This window comes from Mus musculus, chromosome 15, assembly GCF_000001635.26.
Source record: "Mus musculus strain C57BL/6J chromosome 15, GRCm38.p6 C57BL/6J".
Taxonomy (NCBI): domain Eukaryota; kingdom Metazoa; phylum Chordata; class Mammalia; order Rodentia; family Muridae; genus Mus; species Mus musculus.
The window spans coordinates 101910737-101925811 of record NC_000081.6 but is presented as its reverse complement, the minus strand read 5'-3'; the positions used below and the strand labels follow the sequence as shown (position 1 = coordinate 101925811).

At 48.3% G+C, this 15075-nt stretch overlaps 1 protein-coding gene across 1 annotated transcript; it reads left to right on the top strand.

Annotated features, from left to right (window-relative positions):
• The first annotated feature begins 1076 nt into the window (after positions 1-1076).
• Krt4 (keratin 4) lies at positions 1077-7277 on the top strand. The gene is made up of 9 exons (NM_008475.2): positions 1077-1630; positions 2837-3051; positions 4040-4100; positions 4486-4581; positions 5097-5261; positions 5411-5536; positions 6056-6276; positions 6489-6523; positions 6618-7277. The coding sequence occupies exons 1-9, from the start codon at positions 1142-1144 to the stop codon at positions 6785-6787; spliced, it is 1578 nt and encodes a 525-aa protein (NP_032501.2). The 5' UTR covers positions 1077-1141; the 3' UTR covers positions 6788-7277.
• The last annotated feature ends 7798 nt before the right edge of the window (positions 7278-15075 follow it).

Here is a 15075-nt window from a genome sequence, read left to right as displayed (position 1 = left end):
TAGGCACCTTGGATATATTGTCTTATCTATGCATAGGAACATGTCTTATTTTATTTATAAAGTGAGTTGGCTGGTCTCAGAGGTATCAGATGGCCCACCCCAGACTGCATAATTAGTGAGAGATGAATAGACTCTGTATAGGCCAGTTCTGCTCAGTTAGGAGAAATCCAAGTTCTGGGAGTAAAACTATGATTTTGTATCTCGCACATGGCCCTGAATGACCACCAGTCTGCCAAAGCAATACTCAGCATCAAGAATGTTAGGAATCTCTTTCCAGAATTCTGGGACCACTTCAGAAAAAACAAAACAAAACAAACAAACAAGCATACAAACCAACCCAGACGTGCTGTGTTCTGGGGAAGCCCTGTAAGCCCAGGGTGGCTATGGGCCACACGGTAGAATCCCATCCAGGAGTTTCTTTGGGTCTTGGTTGGAAAGGCTACCAGGCTGGAACTGTAAGAGAAGAGCCTTGTTTCATAGGTGAACAAGTGGCCAGGGACACACAGAGGATAAGAATGATGGACACAGGCATAAGAGTTGATGCTGACAGCTTGCCAAGCTCCCATCCAAGATCACAATCTCTTTTGTATTGAAAGGAAAAGTAAATATTTGCATTCTTTCCAATTTATGAGTCCCTGGGCTGAGCTCAGGGAGCAGCTTGCACACACAGGTCAGGGTGCATAGCCTGGCAATGGCAGGCTGTGCCCTAGAACCCAGGCTCTCAGGTTCCAGGGTCTGTGGCATGCAAGTAGGGGTGATCAGACTAGGTGTCTGTAGCAGGAGCCCCATGAGGCTGGGAAAGAAGGAGGAAGGGCAGTGGGGCCTTGCAAGTCTGAGTCAGGTGGGCAGTGATACAGGAGGCCCTGGGGCACTGGCTCAGCGAGGGATGAGACCGTAAGCTGTGCCCTCCCAGTGACTTTTCTAGGTGTGCTTAGTGACATGTTCAGCAGGTGCAAGAGAGATGGGCCGTTGCCAAAGGCCCAGCCCAGAGATACTTCGGATTTTTCCCTTTATGCCCCTGCAACCAAGCCCTGCTGCTCCAGCGCATATAAGCCACAAGGGCCGAGGGTTCTGGCATTCAGGATCTGGCCTTTGCTTCGCTTCTGTTCTAAGCTCGTTGCAGCTGCCTCCTCTCTCAGCCATGATCGCCAGACAGTCAAGTGTCCGCGGAGCCTCCCGGGGCTTTAGCAGTGGCTCAGCTATTGCTGGTGGTGTCAAGCGAGTGGCCTTTAGCTCAGGCTCCATGTCTGGCGGTGCAGGGCGCTGCTCTTCTGGGGGCTTCGGCAGCAGAAGTCTTTACAACCTCGGGGGTCACAAGAGTATCTCCATGAGCGTGGCTGGGTCCTGCCAAGGCGGCGGCTATGGGGGTGCCGGAGGCTTCGGCGTTGGAGGATACGGTGCTGGGTTTGGTGCCGGTGGTTTTGGCGGTGGCTTTGGAGGCTCCTTCAACGGTCGAGGAGGTCCTGGCTTCCCAGTCTGTCCTGCTGGAGGTATTCAGGAAGTCACCATCAACCAGAGCCTGCTGACACCTCTTCAGGTGGAGATTGACCCAGAGATCCAGAAAATCCGCACGGCGGAGCGTGAGCAGATCAAGACCCTCAACAACAAATTCGCGTCCTTCATCGATAAGGCGAGTGAGCCTGATCTTTGCAGAGGGTGGTGGAGTGCGGGGTTTCTAAGCCCTGGGCCCTGGGTCTTAGCCAGGAAGTCACCTCATACCTACTTCTGACTCTGGGTGAAACCCCTCGTCTCTGAGGATGCTTGAAGAGCAGAGGAGGTACTCTTTGCTTTTTCTAGCCCAGATTCCATTTTTTAAAAAGGCAAAACCTGGAGATCTTTTCTATGTAGCCCAATTGTAGGCATGCATCATAGAATCTGGTTACCCAGAAATCTATGGCTAGGGGCCAATGCAGTGCTCTAGCCCAGGCTGTTCTAGGTTGCTGGGCATCAAGGTTTTGGTTCCTTTAGGTGTTTGAGGCAAGAGTGAACCCCTTGGAGGAGGATGAGTGGCTACACTGGCTTGAACGAGCCTGTAGTAGCTCCTGGAGGCTTTACCGTGACCCTGGGAGTACAGACTTGAACGTTAGACTAAGAGTTTTCTGTGCTTGTTGGCAGTATTTCCTTTCATCTCAGCCTTTGAGTTCAGAAGGCAGGAGTTTTGCTGCTTGAATGTAACATGGAGATGCTCTGCCAACCACTCCTTTAGCTGGCCCGGCTGGGTGCGTTAGAGAGAGAAGGCTCCAGGAAGTCCATGCCAGGATGGATTCCAGCTGAGTCTTAGAACATGTCTGGGCCATTTGTAGTTAGAGTTAATCGTATACAGATTCAGGAGACAAGGTTTTCCTCTGTAGCTCATATCGGCTTCAGACTCATCATCCTCCTACCTCAGCCTCCTGAGTGCTGGAGCATACACGTGCGTCACCATGCTTAGCCTGTTCTGAAAGTGAATGTGTTCTTCGCCATGGGTCTGTATCCCTTGAACGCAAGTGCCTGCCAACTGTGTTCATACCTCATGGTCTTATTTGATTTGATTATTTCACAGATGCTCTGTTCTCTAGCCCTGCATCTGGGCCTTTGGTCTGCTGTGGTTAAAAAAGCTGTTGTTGCTGTATCATCAACCTTCTACTGTGTTCCCCAAGCTATGTGTCCCATAGACCACTATGGGCCCAGGAACATGCTTGCCATGATAGTGTCCCAGGCTTGCTATGAGGTGGCCCAAGCTGCGTGACTCTTAGGTGGTCTGGCTGCCTGGCCCACCTAGGCTGGTGCTGGCCTCAGAACCCTCCTGCTGAAGCATCTGGGTCTTACTAGGGACCTGTGTCTCTTTTCAACATAGGTGCGATTCTTAGAGCAACAGAACAAGGTCCTGGAGACCAAATGGAACCTCCTCCAGCAGCAGACAACCACCACATCTCCCAAAAGCCTGGATCCTTTCTTTGAGACTTACATCAACGCCTTGAGGAAGAACCTGGACACTTTGAGCAATGACAAAGGTCGCCTACAGTCAGAGCTAAAGATGATGCAGGACAGTGTGGAGGACTTCAAGACCAAGTACGTGGAGAGAGGGAGGGTTGTCCCATACCCAGGCTCCTCTCCAGCAGCTTGAGACCTCAGGCTCCAAGGAATCCAAAGCCAGGGTAGAAAGCTCCGCTAAGCCAGCTTCCATATTCCAATAGCCACACTTTTGTAGCTGGAAACCAAGTAACCAAGTAACCACTAGTTGCTTTAATCAGTGATAGTTTTAGGTTCCTGAGTTTGCTGTGTACAAAGAGGCTCAGAAATAGAATGGATCAATAGTAGCATTAGCCTGGTCAAAGATTGGAATGTAGACTGGTAGATAGCTTGGGAAAAGCCAACTGAATATTGATTAGTGTGGCTTTCATAATCTTTAATAGGGGTAGTAGTCTTACCTTATGGTTTGTGAGAATTGAGAGACACACGGGGGACACACAGGGACACTCAGGGGACACACAGGGACACACAGGGGACATATAGGGGACACACATGGGACACATAGGGACACATTGGGACACACAGGGGACACACAGGGAACAAATGGATACACAGGGGACACACAGGGGACACACATGGGACACACATGGGACACACAGGGACACACAAGGGACACATAGGGTACCACACAGGGACACACACTATGCAGTAGCTTTTCTTTTGCTCTCTGTGGGATGAGGCTGAGAAAATGACCACACTCACACACCAAAAAAAAGGGAACTGACCCAGAATTTAAAATCAGGACATTTAATCTGCCACAGCCGGAAGGACAGACTTTCCAGTGATCTTATCTGATCACTGCCATGAGGTTTCTCCTTTACACCCTGTCCCCACAAAACAGTCTTTATTTTCTTATGTCTCTGAATAAACAGGGCCGAGGCTGTTGACCTCATGGGTAGAATATCTATGGACATTTGAGTGTTGCTCATGATCTGGACATTTCCAAGCTCTCAGAGTTTGAGAAGGCGTAGTGGACCGGGGAGAAATATCTCACGGTGACCTTCTGTCTCCCTGTCCCCACCCCCAGGTATGAAGAGGAGATCAACAAGCGTACAGCTGCAGAGAATGACTTCGTGGTCCTCAAGAAAGTAAGCCAGGAAGGATGGCAGGAAGAGCTTATAGCATCCCTTGCCGTTGGGAGTGGCCCTTGGCTTAAGTCATGTGTCTGGTCTATCTCTCTGCCTGCCTTTATCTTCCTTGGCTCTATTTGGAATGGTGGTATCAAAGGAAGTAGGGGGTGAGATCTTAAAAGGAAGTTACTGTGTGAGGGGAACCCATCTGGACTGTGTTCTGTCTGTGTGTTCTGATGGCTTTAGAGGCAGGACACAGCAAGTGTGCATAGCGATCTTGCACAGCCTTTTAGAATGTGTAAGGGAACCTAGATGTGTTGATTGACATTTCTGCCCCCACCTTCCTGTTTCTTCTCCTGCATCCCTTCATCCTCCTCCCCTTTCTCCTCCTCTACCTCCGTAGGATGTGGATGCTGCCTACATGATCAAGGTGGAGTTAGAGGCCAAGATGGAAAGCCTTAAGGATGAGATCAACTTCACGAGAGTCCTCTATGAAGCGGTGAGGCCCCTGTTCTCTGTGTAGAGGAAGTCAACCCCTATCTGTTAGGCTGTGGGTTGGAAGTCATGGTTCTTAATAGATTCCAACAATTTACATGAAGGCGGTGGGTTCTTGGCAAGGTCATGGGGAGAAAGGACTGGAGTATAGTGAGAGAGTCAGTGGAGAGTTTCTCAGAACCAGATATCCTAGCAGATGTTGCATGGGGGAGAACTCATTCTTGCCATAAATGTTTCCCTTCCTTTGACTTTCACCTAACACATAGTGTACCTGGTGCATTACACATAGAATGTCTATGGTCTTGGGGATCGGTAGAGACTAGAACCATTGCTTTTCTGGTGACAGCGATGTCACCAACCTTTCATCTCTCTTCTTACCCTCTCCATTAGCACTGGGAATATCACCTCTGTCTTCATCAGACTCATTTCCCAGTCACTTCCAAGGTGTTGGGAGGCTGGTGTCAGAGGTCAGGGGAAAGTGACTCTACTAGGGTCTGATGTGAGACATGGGCCTTGCAGGAGCTGGCCCAGATGCAGACACATGTCTCAGACACATCTGTAGTGCTGTCCATGGACAACAACCGGAACCTGGACCTGGATGGCATCATCGCAGAGGTCCGGGCCCAGTATGAGGACATTGCTAGGAAGAGCAAGGCTGAGGTTGAATCCTGGTACCAGATCAAGGTAGGCATGTGAGATGAGTCCCTCCTCAAGGTGTCACTGGCTATCACTTCACCGGGGGATTTCATGGCATCTGGTGCTATCCTTTCATCTCTTTTTACCCTCACTGGTTCTGCCATACAATCTTAGAGCCCTATTCCCTTGGTTATCAGGTCCAGCAGCTCCAGATGTCAGCTGACCAACATGGAGATAGCCTGAAGACCACCAAGAATGAGATCTCAGAACTCAACAGGATGATCCAGAGGCTGCGGGCAGAGATTGAGAACATCAAGAAGCAGGTAGGTGTGGGTGCCTTTGTAAAGGGATGAAGCAGATAAGGCCCTGGAATATTCTAGGCTTGTCTGTAGGGCCTCTGTATATCATGATACTGATTGCACAGCATGTCTTGTTTAATATGGTTGTGGCAACCCAAACACAGGGCTCCTGGCTAGTCTTCCCTGGCTTTTGCATATCTTTACTGTTGATCTGATGAGGTTATGGGTGGGCTTGGCAGTCTTGCAGGGGCATGGGTGTGTTCTGTCTGGAAGGAATGGGACTTCTCCCCCAACCTCCCAGACAGGGTTTCTATGTGTAGACCAGACTGGCCTCTCACAGAGATCCACCTGCCTCTGCATCCCGAGTGCTGGGATTAAAGGCATGCACCCATTAACGGCAGGCTAGGAATGGGACTCTTGAGTCAAAAAAGATGGGAAGAAGAGCAGACAGGATTCTGAGATCTTAACCAAAGGAAGCTGGCTCAGGTGTGAAGTTCTCTAAAGTAGGGCACTGATGTTGTCCATTAATGTCCCTGTCCACAGAGCCAGACTCTGCAGGCATCTGTGGCTGATGCAGAGCAGCGTGGAGAGCTGGCCCTCAAAGATGCCTACAGCAAACGCGCAGAACTGGAGACTGCACTGCAGAAGGCCAAGGAGGACCTGGCCCGGCTGCTGAGGGACTACCAGGCTCTCATGAACGTCAAGCTGGCCCTGGATGTGGAGATTGCCACCTACAGGAAGCTGCTGGAGGGCGAGGAGTGCAGGTGAGGGAGGTTTGGGTTTTAGGGTCTGGACTCTGCTGGGCTTCCCACTTCAGGCTTCAGTGCTGTGCCGGAACACTGACCAGCACCAGCAGGTTGACAGTCAGCTGTTATGGTGTGGCTGCTCAAGGCTGAGATAGAATCACATCATGTCTGCATGATGAAGGAAGTGGGGTTCTGTTCTGCATGGCTCATGGCTCTCTCTTCCCCCACAGGATGTCTGGAGAATGCAAGAGTGCTGTGAGCATCTGTAAGTACCTTCCCCACCTGCCATCTGCTCCTCCGGGTCTGGGTTGGGGACTGCTGGCCCTGAGAATAACTGTGGGCTTTGTGTCTCCTTCCAGCGGTAGTTGGCGGCAGCGCCAGCATTGGCGGCAGTGGCCTTGGCCTGGGTAGCGGTTTTTGCTCCGGTTCTGGTTCTGGAAGTGGCTTTGGATTTGGTGGTGGCATTTATGGCGGTTCTGGTTCCAAGATCACCTCTTCCGCCACCATCACCAAGAGGTCCCCACGATAGGCGAGACGGGATCCTGATGGCCCTGAGCCCGGCAGGGTCAGCCGTTCCTGATATCTCCTGTGCGATCTTCACTTCACCTCCAGTCTTCCTGGTGCTCATCTTGTTACTCTTCCCCCTCTGCCTTGGTCCCTCAGTTCCAGGACGATCTTCTTGGCCATGGTGTGACCTCTGTTCTATTGGAACCTGGTAGCTTCTTCTCAACTTGGGTCAAGTGGCCCCCCACCCCCTGCATGGGAGGGGTGTCTGATTTCACCCCAATGGACAGAGGGGATGAAGAGCAGAAACTCCTTCTGCAGATGTACACTGTCACTCTCAGCTCCTCTCGTCACACCGGCTTCCACCTGATCCTGGAGATCTATGTTCTACAATGATGCTCATTCTCCATCACCTGGCAGCAACGGGCTCTGCCAGGTCAACAAGGACTGCTTGGTGTCCCGTGCAACCCTGCTCCTCTCTCTACTCATCCCCAATAAAATGCTTTTGTCATTCATTCTGAGTACTTGGCTTTGTTTCCTGGGAAGAAGGCTCTAGAAGCCCATCTTTAGGTAAAGATCCGAGGATCTGTCTGTGCAGATCAAAGTCTGCTGTTTCCTCAGGTTCCTGTTTCCAAGGTGCAGAAAGTATGGCTGCCAGAGAGGCAGGATAGGGACCCAAAGGTTGCCCAGAGGTCAGAGGAACAGATTCACGAAAACCTCAACTGTCTAAGGGATGCTTGTTGTAGGACAGCCTGGGGCAGGATGTCTCAGTGCTGAACCTGGGATCAGCCTGGAGAAAGAGGCTGAGTCTGGATGTATACAGGGCATCTGATAGTCCAGAGCCTTGATGCTTATAGAGTCACATGGCCTCAGTATCTAACAAGCAATCTTTAGTTCCTCTTTGCTGGCGCTTGGGGTCTAGCCCAAGGCCCTGCACATGTGTGCTCTTTGGGCTACATACCCCAGTCAGAGGCCTTCCTATTTTGTGCAGTTCCATGCTTTGGGCTAAATCCCAATGGGCCCGAGTGGCTTTCAGAAACCTATCCTAAGAACCAACAAGGTCATGGGTGCTGGATGGAGGAGAGCAGCATCCTCTTTCAGGCTGGGAGGCTGTGCTCACTTCTCCACCTCCTTGAGCTAACCAGGTTTCAGCTTGCTGCTGTCCCCGAGAGGAAGAGGAAGGGTGGAGGACAGGGAGGTGGGAAGCTTCTTGATTTGAGGTGTCCCTGGAGATTCTGCTTGGTGCAGTGCTGCAGGGGAGAAGACAGTTTGAGGAGAGGGCTTGGTGCAGCCTTTGAGGATTCCCTGTTTCGGTCCTAGATCTGGAACACGGCTATCTTCTCCTTCCCCAGAACAGATGGGCAACATAGCTCCCATCTGCAGCCTGACACAACCCTCTCTCTGCAGGTGAAAACTTTTCCCTTGAACTCTGGCTTGATGGTGCCAGTGGGGGAAAGTAGAAAGGTTTTGCTTAAGCCAGGACTTAGCCATGGGGCCCTCAGACAGACCCCGAGGTCATATGGGGTTTCTCGCCCTCTGGGACAGAGCAGAGAGCTTTAATCTGGGGTTATGTTCTTGGGGGGAGGTTCCTGGTCCAGAAAGATCTGTCTTTATGGGGCCCATCCCTGATCTCTCCATTGTCTGTCCTGGGCTTGTTGCCCTGTGTGTCATACGTGAGCAGGAAGCAGTTTAGCTTGTGAGCCTGTCAAGTGGATTGCATTTCTTCTCCCATTGTACCCTGCCCCTGGAAAAAGGCCCATTCAGCTTTTTTGAGTTTCTGGGGTGGGGAAGAGGAGTCAAGGGTTGAGAGAGAGGGCAAATCTCCTGCCTCTCCTAACAGAAGACCAAAGGCTGCCCTAGTCCCTTCTCCTCCTGTTTCTGTTTATGAGAAGTGTGGGAATAACCGGTGCATGGGGGCACTAGGGTCTGCCTGGCCTCTGCAGGGGCAGCTAATGATCTAGTCTACCAAGGCTGCTACAGATGAGATGCGCTCAAGCATGTCTTAGAGTCAATGCACATGAAGAGACAAGTGGCTGTATTTTGTTTATATAAGATTCCTGTATTTGGTAAAAGAGAATCGCCAAGCTGGAGTAGTGTGGCACACACTGTGATCTCTGTGCTGAGGCAGAAGTGTTGCTGAAAGTTCCAGGCCCGTCTGTCTGGGCTTCATGAAAGACCTGGTAGCAAAAGCCAACAGACAAACCCAGCACACAAATAAACAAGTAATAACAACAAAACCAGAAGAAAAAAAAAAAGGAAGGAAGGGAGAAGAGAAACCTGCTTCTGAGCTGTCTGGTAGCCTGCCCAGGGAAAGGAGATGCGGAGGGGAAGAAGTCCCCTCTACCTGGTCGTAGCCTTTGGCACATTAAGGTTGGGAGTGAACTCTATTTATGAAAGGGAGCATGTGAGGACAGAAGTGTGGCCAAGAAGCCTTGGTGGAAGCTGGAAGCCGGGGACCCAGGCTCACTGCTGCCTGATTCAAAGGAGAAGTCACTAAGAAGATAAGTACACTAGGCAGAAATTCTCCAAAAAAAAGCTTTTTCCAAGACAGGGTTTCTCTGTGTAGCCCTGGCTGTCCTGGAACTTGCTCTACCACCTGAGCTGACCTTGAACTCAAAGTTCTGCCTGCCTCTGCCTCTGCCTCTGCCTCTTGACTGTTGGGATTAGAGGTGCATACTTGGCTCTCAACCAACCAAGTTACCCATCAATCACCTATCTATCCATGCACCCGCCCACCCATTCATCATTTCAACAAAGGCCAAAATTATGAATCATTTCAGCCCACAAGCCCTGACTGTATTCACCCTGATGGTCATGATTACATGTTTGCCTTTTGGTGTCTGTTTAACAAATGTTGATGGAATGGACCAACAAACTGCCATTGGGTGAATGCCAATGTGCTAACCAATGGGAATCCCAATACAAGAGGAATTAGACTAGTCTTTGGGGGGAGATTTTGGTATAGATGGTCATGTCGTTTTCTCAGTGACTTGGTAGCCAAATAGATGAATGTTATTGGGAGCTACAATCCAAAGTAATGGTTTCCAGGGAGGTGAGATGACTTCCAGTTTTGGGAGAGGGCTTGGCAATATCAGAGAGCTTCACACAGGAGTTGGTATTTAAGGACCTCAGAGTTGGGGTGTGTGGTGAGAGCTCTCTCATCAGGACTCTGCTCTCTGAGAGGAAACCTCTTCTTCAGGAAGTCTGTTGGGATGGGCTGCACTGTGCTGAACTCCATCAGACCTGTTCGGATAGATTTTGAGGGCATTCTTTTCTCTGAGCAGAGCCCTGACAGGGGACAGTATTTCTCTCATCTCCTAGAGTTCTGCTTCATTTGAATGCAGCACTCACGGGCTCCAGGGAACAGGGCTTCCCTTGGACACCCATTCTGTGTTGGCTCTGTGGGAGGTCACAGGGACAGATAGCTCATGAAGATAGGGCTGACTTGAAGGAGGGGGTAGCTGAACCTTGAGTATGGACTTGAGCATGACTTTGGGTGTGCTGGGGACAGAAATGTTACCCACAAACGTTCCAGAATTTAAAAGGGTGTTGAGAGCAATGGTTAATGTCACCAAGAATCTGGGAACACTATGGAAAAGGGATCAAGGAAGACTCCTGAAGGAAGTGACCCTGGTCTAAATATAGAAGCTAAGGAAGTAGCCAGATGAAAGGTGTGTAGACCAGGAGCCAGGGAAGGGCCCAGGGATGAAGGGTTTCCTAGCAGCAAAAAATACCAGAGTGAAGGCTTCCAGAATGTGGCTCAGGGCAGAGTGTGAGCAAGACAAAACCAGATTAGTGTTCCTGGAGTCATCTATATGAGTAGAAGCCAGATCAGAACCAGGCTGTGGAGGGCTCTAATTTGGCTTATTGTCCAATTTGTCTGGGGCTCAGGTCTGTGCTGTAAGACTAAAAATAAGCTCAGAACAAGGTGCTTGAATGCTTGAGAGACTAAGCTCAGACAGAAGGGAGGGGGTGCTCTGTGCTTGGCCCTGAGGCCAGGTGCACCCCACTTCCCTTCTCTGCAGCGCCTATCTTGTGCCTTGGGACCACTCTGCCTCCTTTCTATCCTGCTCACTCTCTGGGATTAAGAAGTTGTTGTCATTGTACTTGAAGTCCTAGCCAGAGCAATTAGACAACAAAAGGAGATCAAGGGGATACAAATTGGAAAAGAAGAAGTCAAAATATCACTTTTTGCAGATGATATGATAGTATATATAAGTGACCCTAAAAATTCCACCAGAGAACTCCTAACCCTGATAAACAGCTTCAATGAAGTAGCTGGATATAAAATTAACTCAAGCAAGTCAATGGCCTTTCTGTACACAAAGGATAAACAGGCTGAGAAAGAAATTAGGGAAACAACACCCTTCTCAATAGTCACAAACAATATAAAATACCTTGGCGTGACTCTAAGGAAGTGAAAGATCTGTATGACAAGAACTTCAAGTCTCTGAAGAAAGAAATTAAAGAAGATCTCAGAAGATGGAAAGATCTCCCATGCTCATGGATTGGCAGGATCAACATTGTAAAAATGGCTATCTTGCCAAAAGCAATCTACAGATTCAATGCAATCCCCATCAAAATTCCAACTCAATTCTTCAAGGAATTAGAAAGGGCAATCTGCAAATTTACCTATCCTAAATCTGATTTACCTATCCTAAATCAGATAGGGGAATAATATCCAATATATATAAAGAACTCAAGAAGGTGGACTCCAGAAAATCAAATAATGCCATTAAAAAATGGGGCTCAGAACTGAACAAAGAATTCTCACCTGAGGAATACCGAATGTCAGAGAAGCACCTGAAAAGATGTTCAACATCCTTAATCATCAAGGAAATGCAGCTCAAAACAACCCTGAGATTCCACCTCACACGAGTCAGAATGGCTAAGATAAAAAATTCAGGTGACAGCAGATGCTGGCGAGGATGTGGAGAAAGAGGAACACTCCTCCATTGTTGGTGGGATTGAAAGCTTGTACAACCACTCTGGAAATCATTTTGGCGGTTCCTCAGAAAATTGGACATAATACTACCAGAGGATCCCACAATACCTCTCCTGGGCATATATCCAGAAGATGTTCCAACCGGTAAGAAGGACACATGCTCCACTATGTTCATAGCAGCCTTATTTATAATAGCCAGAAGCTGGAAAGAACCCAGATGCCCCTCAACAGAGGAATGGATACAGAAAATGTGGTACATTTACACAATGGAGTACTACTCAGCTATTAAAAGGAATGAATTTATGAAATTCCTAGGCAAATGGATGGACCTGGAGGGCATCATCCTGAGTGAGGTAACACAATCACAAAGGAACTCACACAATATGTACTCACTGATAAGTGGATATTAGCCCAAAAACTTAGGATACCCAAGATATAAGATACAATTTGTTAAACTCATGAAACTAAAGAAGAACAAAGACCAAAGTGTGAACACTGTGCCCCTTCTTAGAATTGGGAACAAAACACCCATGGAAAGAGTTACAGAGATAAAGTTTGGAGCTGTGAAGAAAGGATGGACATCTAAAGACTGCCATATCCAGGGATCCATCCCATAATCAGCGTCCAAACGCTGACACCATTGCATACACTAGCAAGATTTTGCTGAAAGGACCCAGATATAGCTGTCTTTTGTGAGACAATGCCGGGGCCTAGCAAACACAGAAGTGGATGCTCACAGTCAGCTATTGGATGGATCACAGGGCCCCCAATGGAGGAGCTAGAGAAAGTACCCAAGGAGCTAAAGGGATCTGCAACCCTATAGGTGGAACAACATTATGAACTAACCAGTACCCCAGAGCTCTTGACTCTAGCTGCATACGTATCAAAAGATGGCCTAGTCGGCCATCACTGGAAAGAGAGGCCCATTGGACTTGCAAACTTTATATGCCCCAGTACAGGGGAACGCCAGGGTCAAAAAGTGGGAGGGGGTGGGTCGGGGAGTGGGGGGGGTGTATTTGGGACTTTTTGGATAGCATTGGAAATGTAAATGAGGAAAATACCTAATTAAAAAAATTAAAAAAAAAGTTGTTGTCACTCCTGTGTCCCCTGACAGAAGTGTTCCCTGTCCTTCACAGTATTTCCTCAATATTCTCAAAGCCATCTCTATGCTATGGACCTTGGGTGGTCATTTCTATTCCTGTTAGATTACTTCCAGTGGCTGTGGCCACATCAGTCCATATCCCACTCACATCCTCCATTGAAATCCCTCCAATTCTTTAGTGGGGAGAGATCTTTGCTTTACAAATAAGTCATGGGAAAATGAATGTAATCTTTTTTCTCTTAATTTCTTCTTATCCAGGTTAAATGATTGCTTCAGGATCTTTCTATCTCTCCCTTCCTTTATTTTTTATTTTATTTTATTTTGTTTCAATCAACAACGTAGTTGATAAATTCCTAAGGTCTTTCCTGAACTTCTCCATAGGGCAAGGCTGTGGTTTGTACTGTTGAGAAACTCCTCAGGGCAATGTCTGGTGGGATCTGGGACTCTGCACAAGTTGAATCCCAGGAGTCTCCCCAGGGCAGTCTCCAGCTCAAACCCTCAGTGCAGAGGCATTAACACGGGAACCCCCACTGCTTTCCTGTAGCTCTCTTAGCTCATTCCTGCAGGAGGCAGTGGAAGCAAAGATTAAGACAAAAGGAAGGAGGGTGGAGTGGCTGTCACCTGTTCCCCCTTGATCCCCACAGTCTGTCTTTCCCACAGCAGCCAGAGGGAGCCAATACCAGCTCATGCCTTACCCATGTCTCTTTGGTTTGACCTCAGTGGCTTCCTTCTCAGTGAGAGAGCCAGCTTCATGTGTCTTTTGTGACCTATCTCCAAGCTACTCTCATTGGCTCCCCAGACACTCCCCACAGTTCCACCTCAGGGCACCCATGGATCTCTGTTTTGAGGCTCCTTTCTTCCTAATGCCTGCATGCTCTCTCCTCACTGTTTACTGGACAGGTCCACAACACCACCCCATGAGAGTTTCCTCACCATGCTTCTCCTCTTTTCTTTATAGATTTATTTCTGTGTATGAATGTTATGCCTACATGTATATATGGCTACCATGTACATGCCTGGTGCCCATGAGGATCAGAAGATGGGGGTCGGATCCTCTGAACTGGAGTTTGAATGGTTATGAGTTACCATGTACATGGTGGAAAATGAACTTGGGTCCTCTGCAAGGACAACAGATACTCAAAAAGATTTTTTTTGTTGTTGTTGTTTTTTGACACAGGGTTTCTCTGTGTAGTCCTGGCTATCATGGAACTCGCTCTGTAGACCAGGCTGGCCTCAAACTCAGAAATCCGCCTGCCTCTGCCTCCCAAGTGCTGGGACTAAAGGCGTGTGCCACCACGCCCGGCCAGATACTCTTAACCATAGGACCATTTCTCCAGCAGCACTCTTTTCTTCTATAACAACAATTTAATCTTCTTTTCTTTCCTTTCCTTTCCTTTTCTTTTCTTTTCTTTTCTTTTCTTTTCTTTTCTTTTCTTTTCTTTTCTTTTCTTTTCTTCCTCTTCCTCCTCCTCTTCTTCTTTTTCTTTTCTTCTCCTTCTCCTTCTCATCTTCCTCCTCCTCCTCCTCCTCCTCCTCCTTCTTCTCTTTCTTCCTTTTCATCCTCCTCTTCCTCTTCTTTCTTTCACTGGTCTTTCTTCTCCTCTTTCTCTCACAATCATCTTTTCTTCTCCTCCTCCTTCTCCTTCTTCCTCCTCTTCTCCTTCTTCCTCTTCCTCCTCCTCTTTCTCTTCTTTCTTTCATTGGTCTTCCTTCTCCTCTTTCTCTCTCACAGCCATCTTTTTCTACTTCCCTCCTTTATTTTTTAAGACAAAGTTTTGCTATGTGCCCATACTGACCTAGAAGTCATGATCCTCTCTATTCAGCCTTTCAAGTGTGGCTCCATGCCCTGCCCTTACATAACATCTCTACTTCCTGCTGGACATATGACATGTATTACTCTATTGTCTATCCCCTATTGGTGTGTAAACTTACACAAGCAGGGGTTTCCCATATTTTTTTCCTGATTTTTGTTGCTGAATTGATGTTTTCTGCAGACACAACAAATGACAAATGCAGGGAACAAGGAAGAACACCTTGGAGAAACCTCAAGATGATGTCTATAATCACATATGGTTTCTCTGGGAAGTATAAAACAAATGGATGTTTGGAGTGTTGGGTTTTGCCAAGGTCTGATCAATACAGAGGTCTATGAATTTCACATTATCTTGTTTCCAGAAGATGGTCACAAGCCACACAGCCACTGCCTCCTGCAGGCTGAGACAAGGGAGAACTCAGCAGATGGTGCTGGCTCCTGGCTTTGATATTA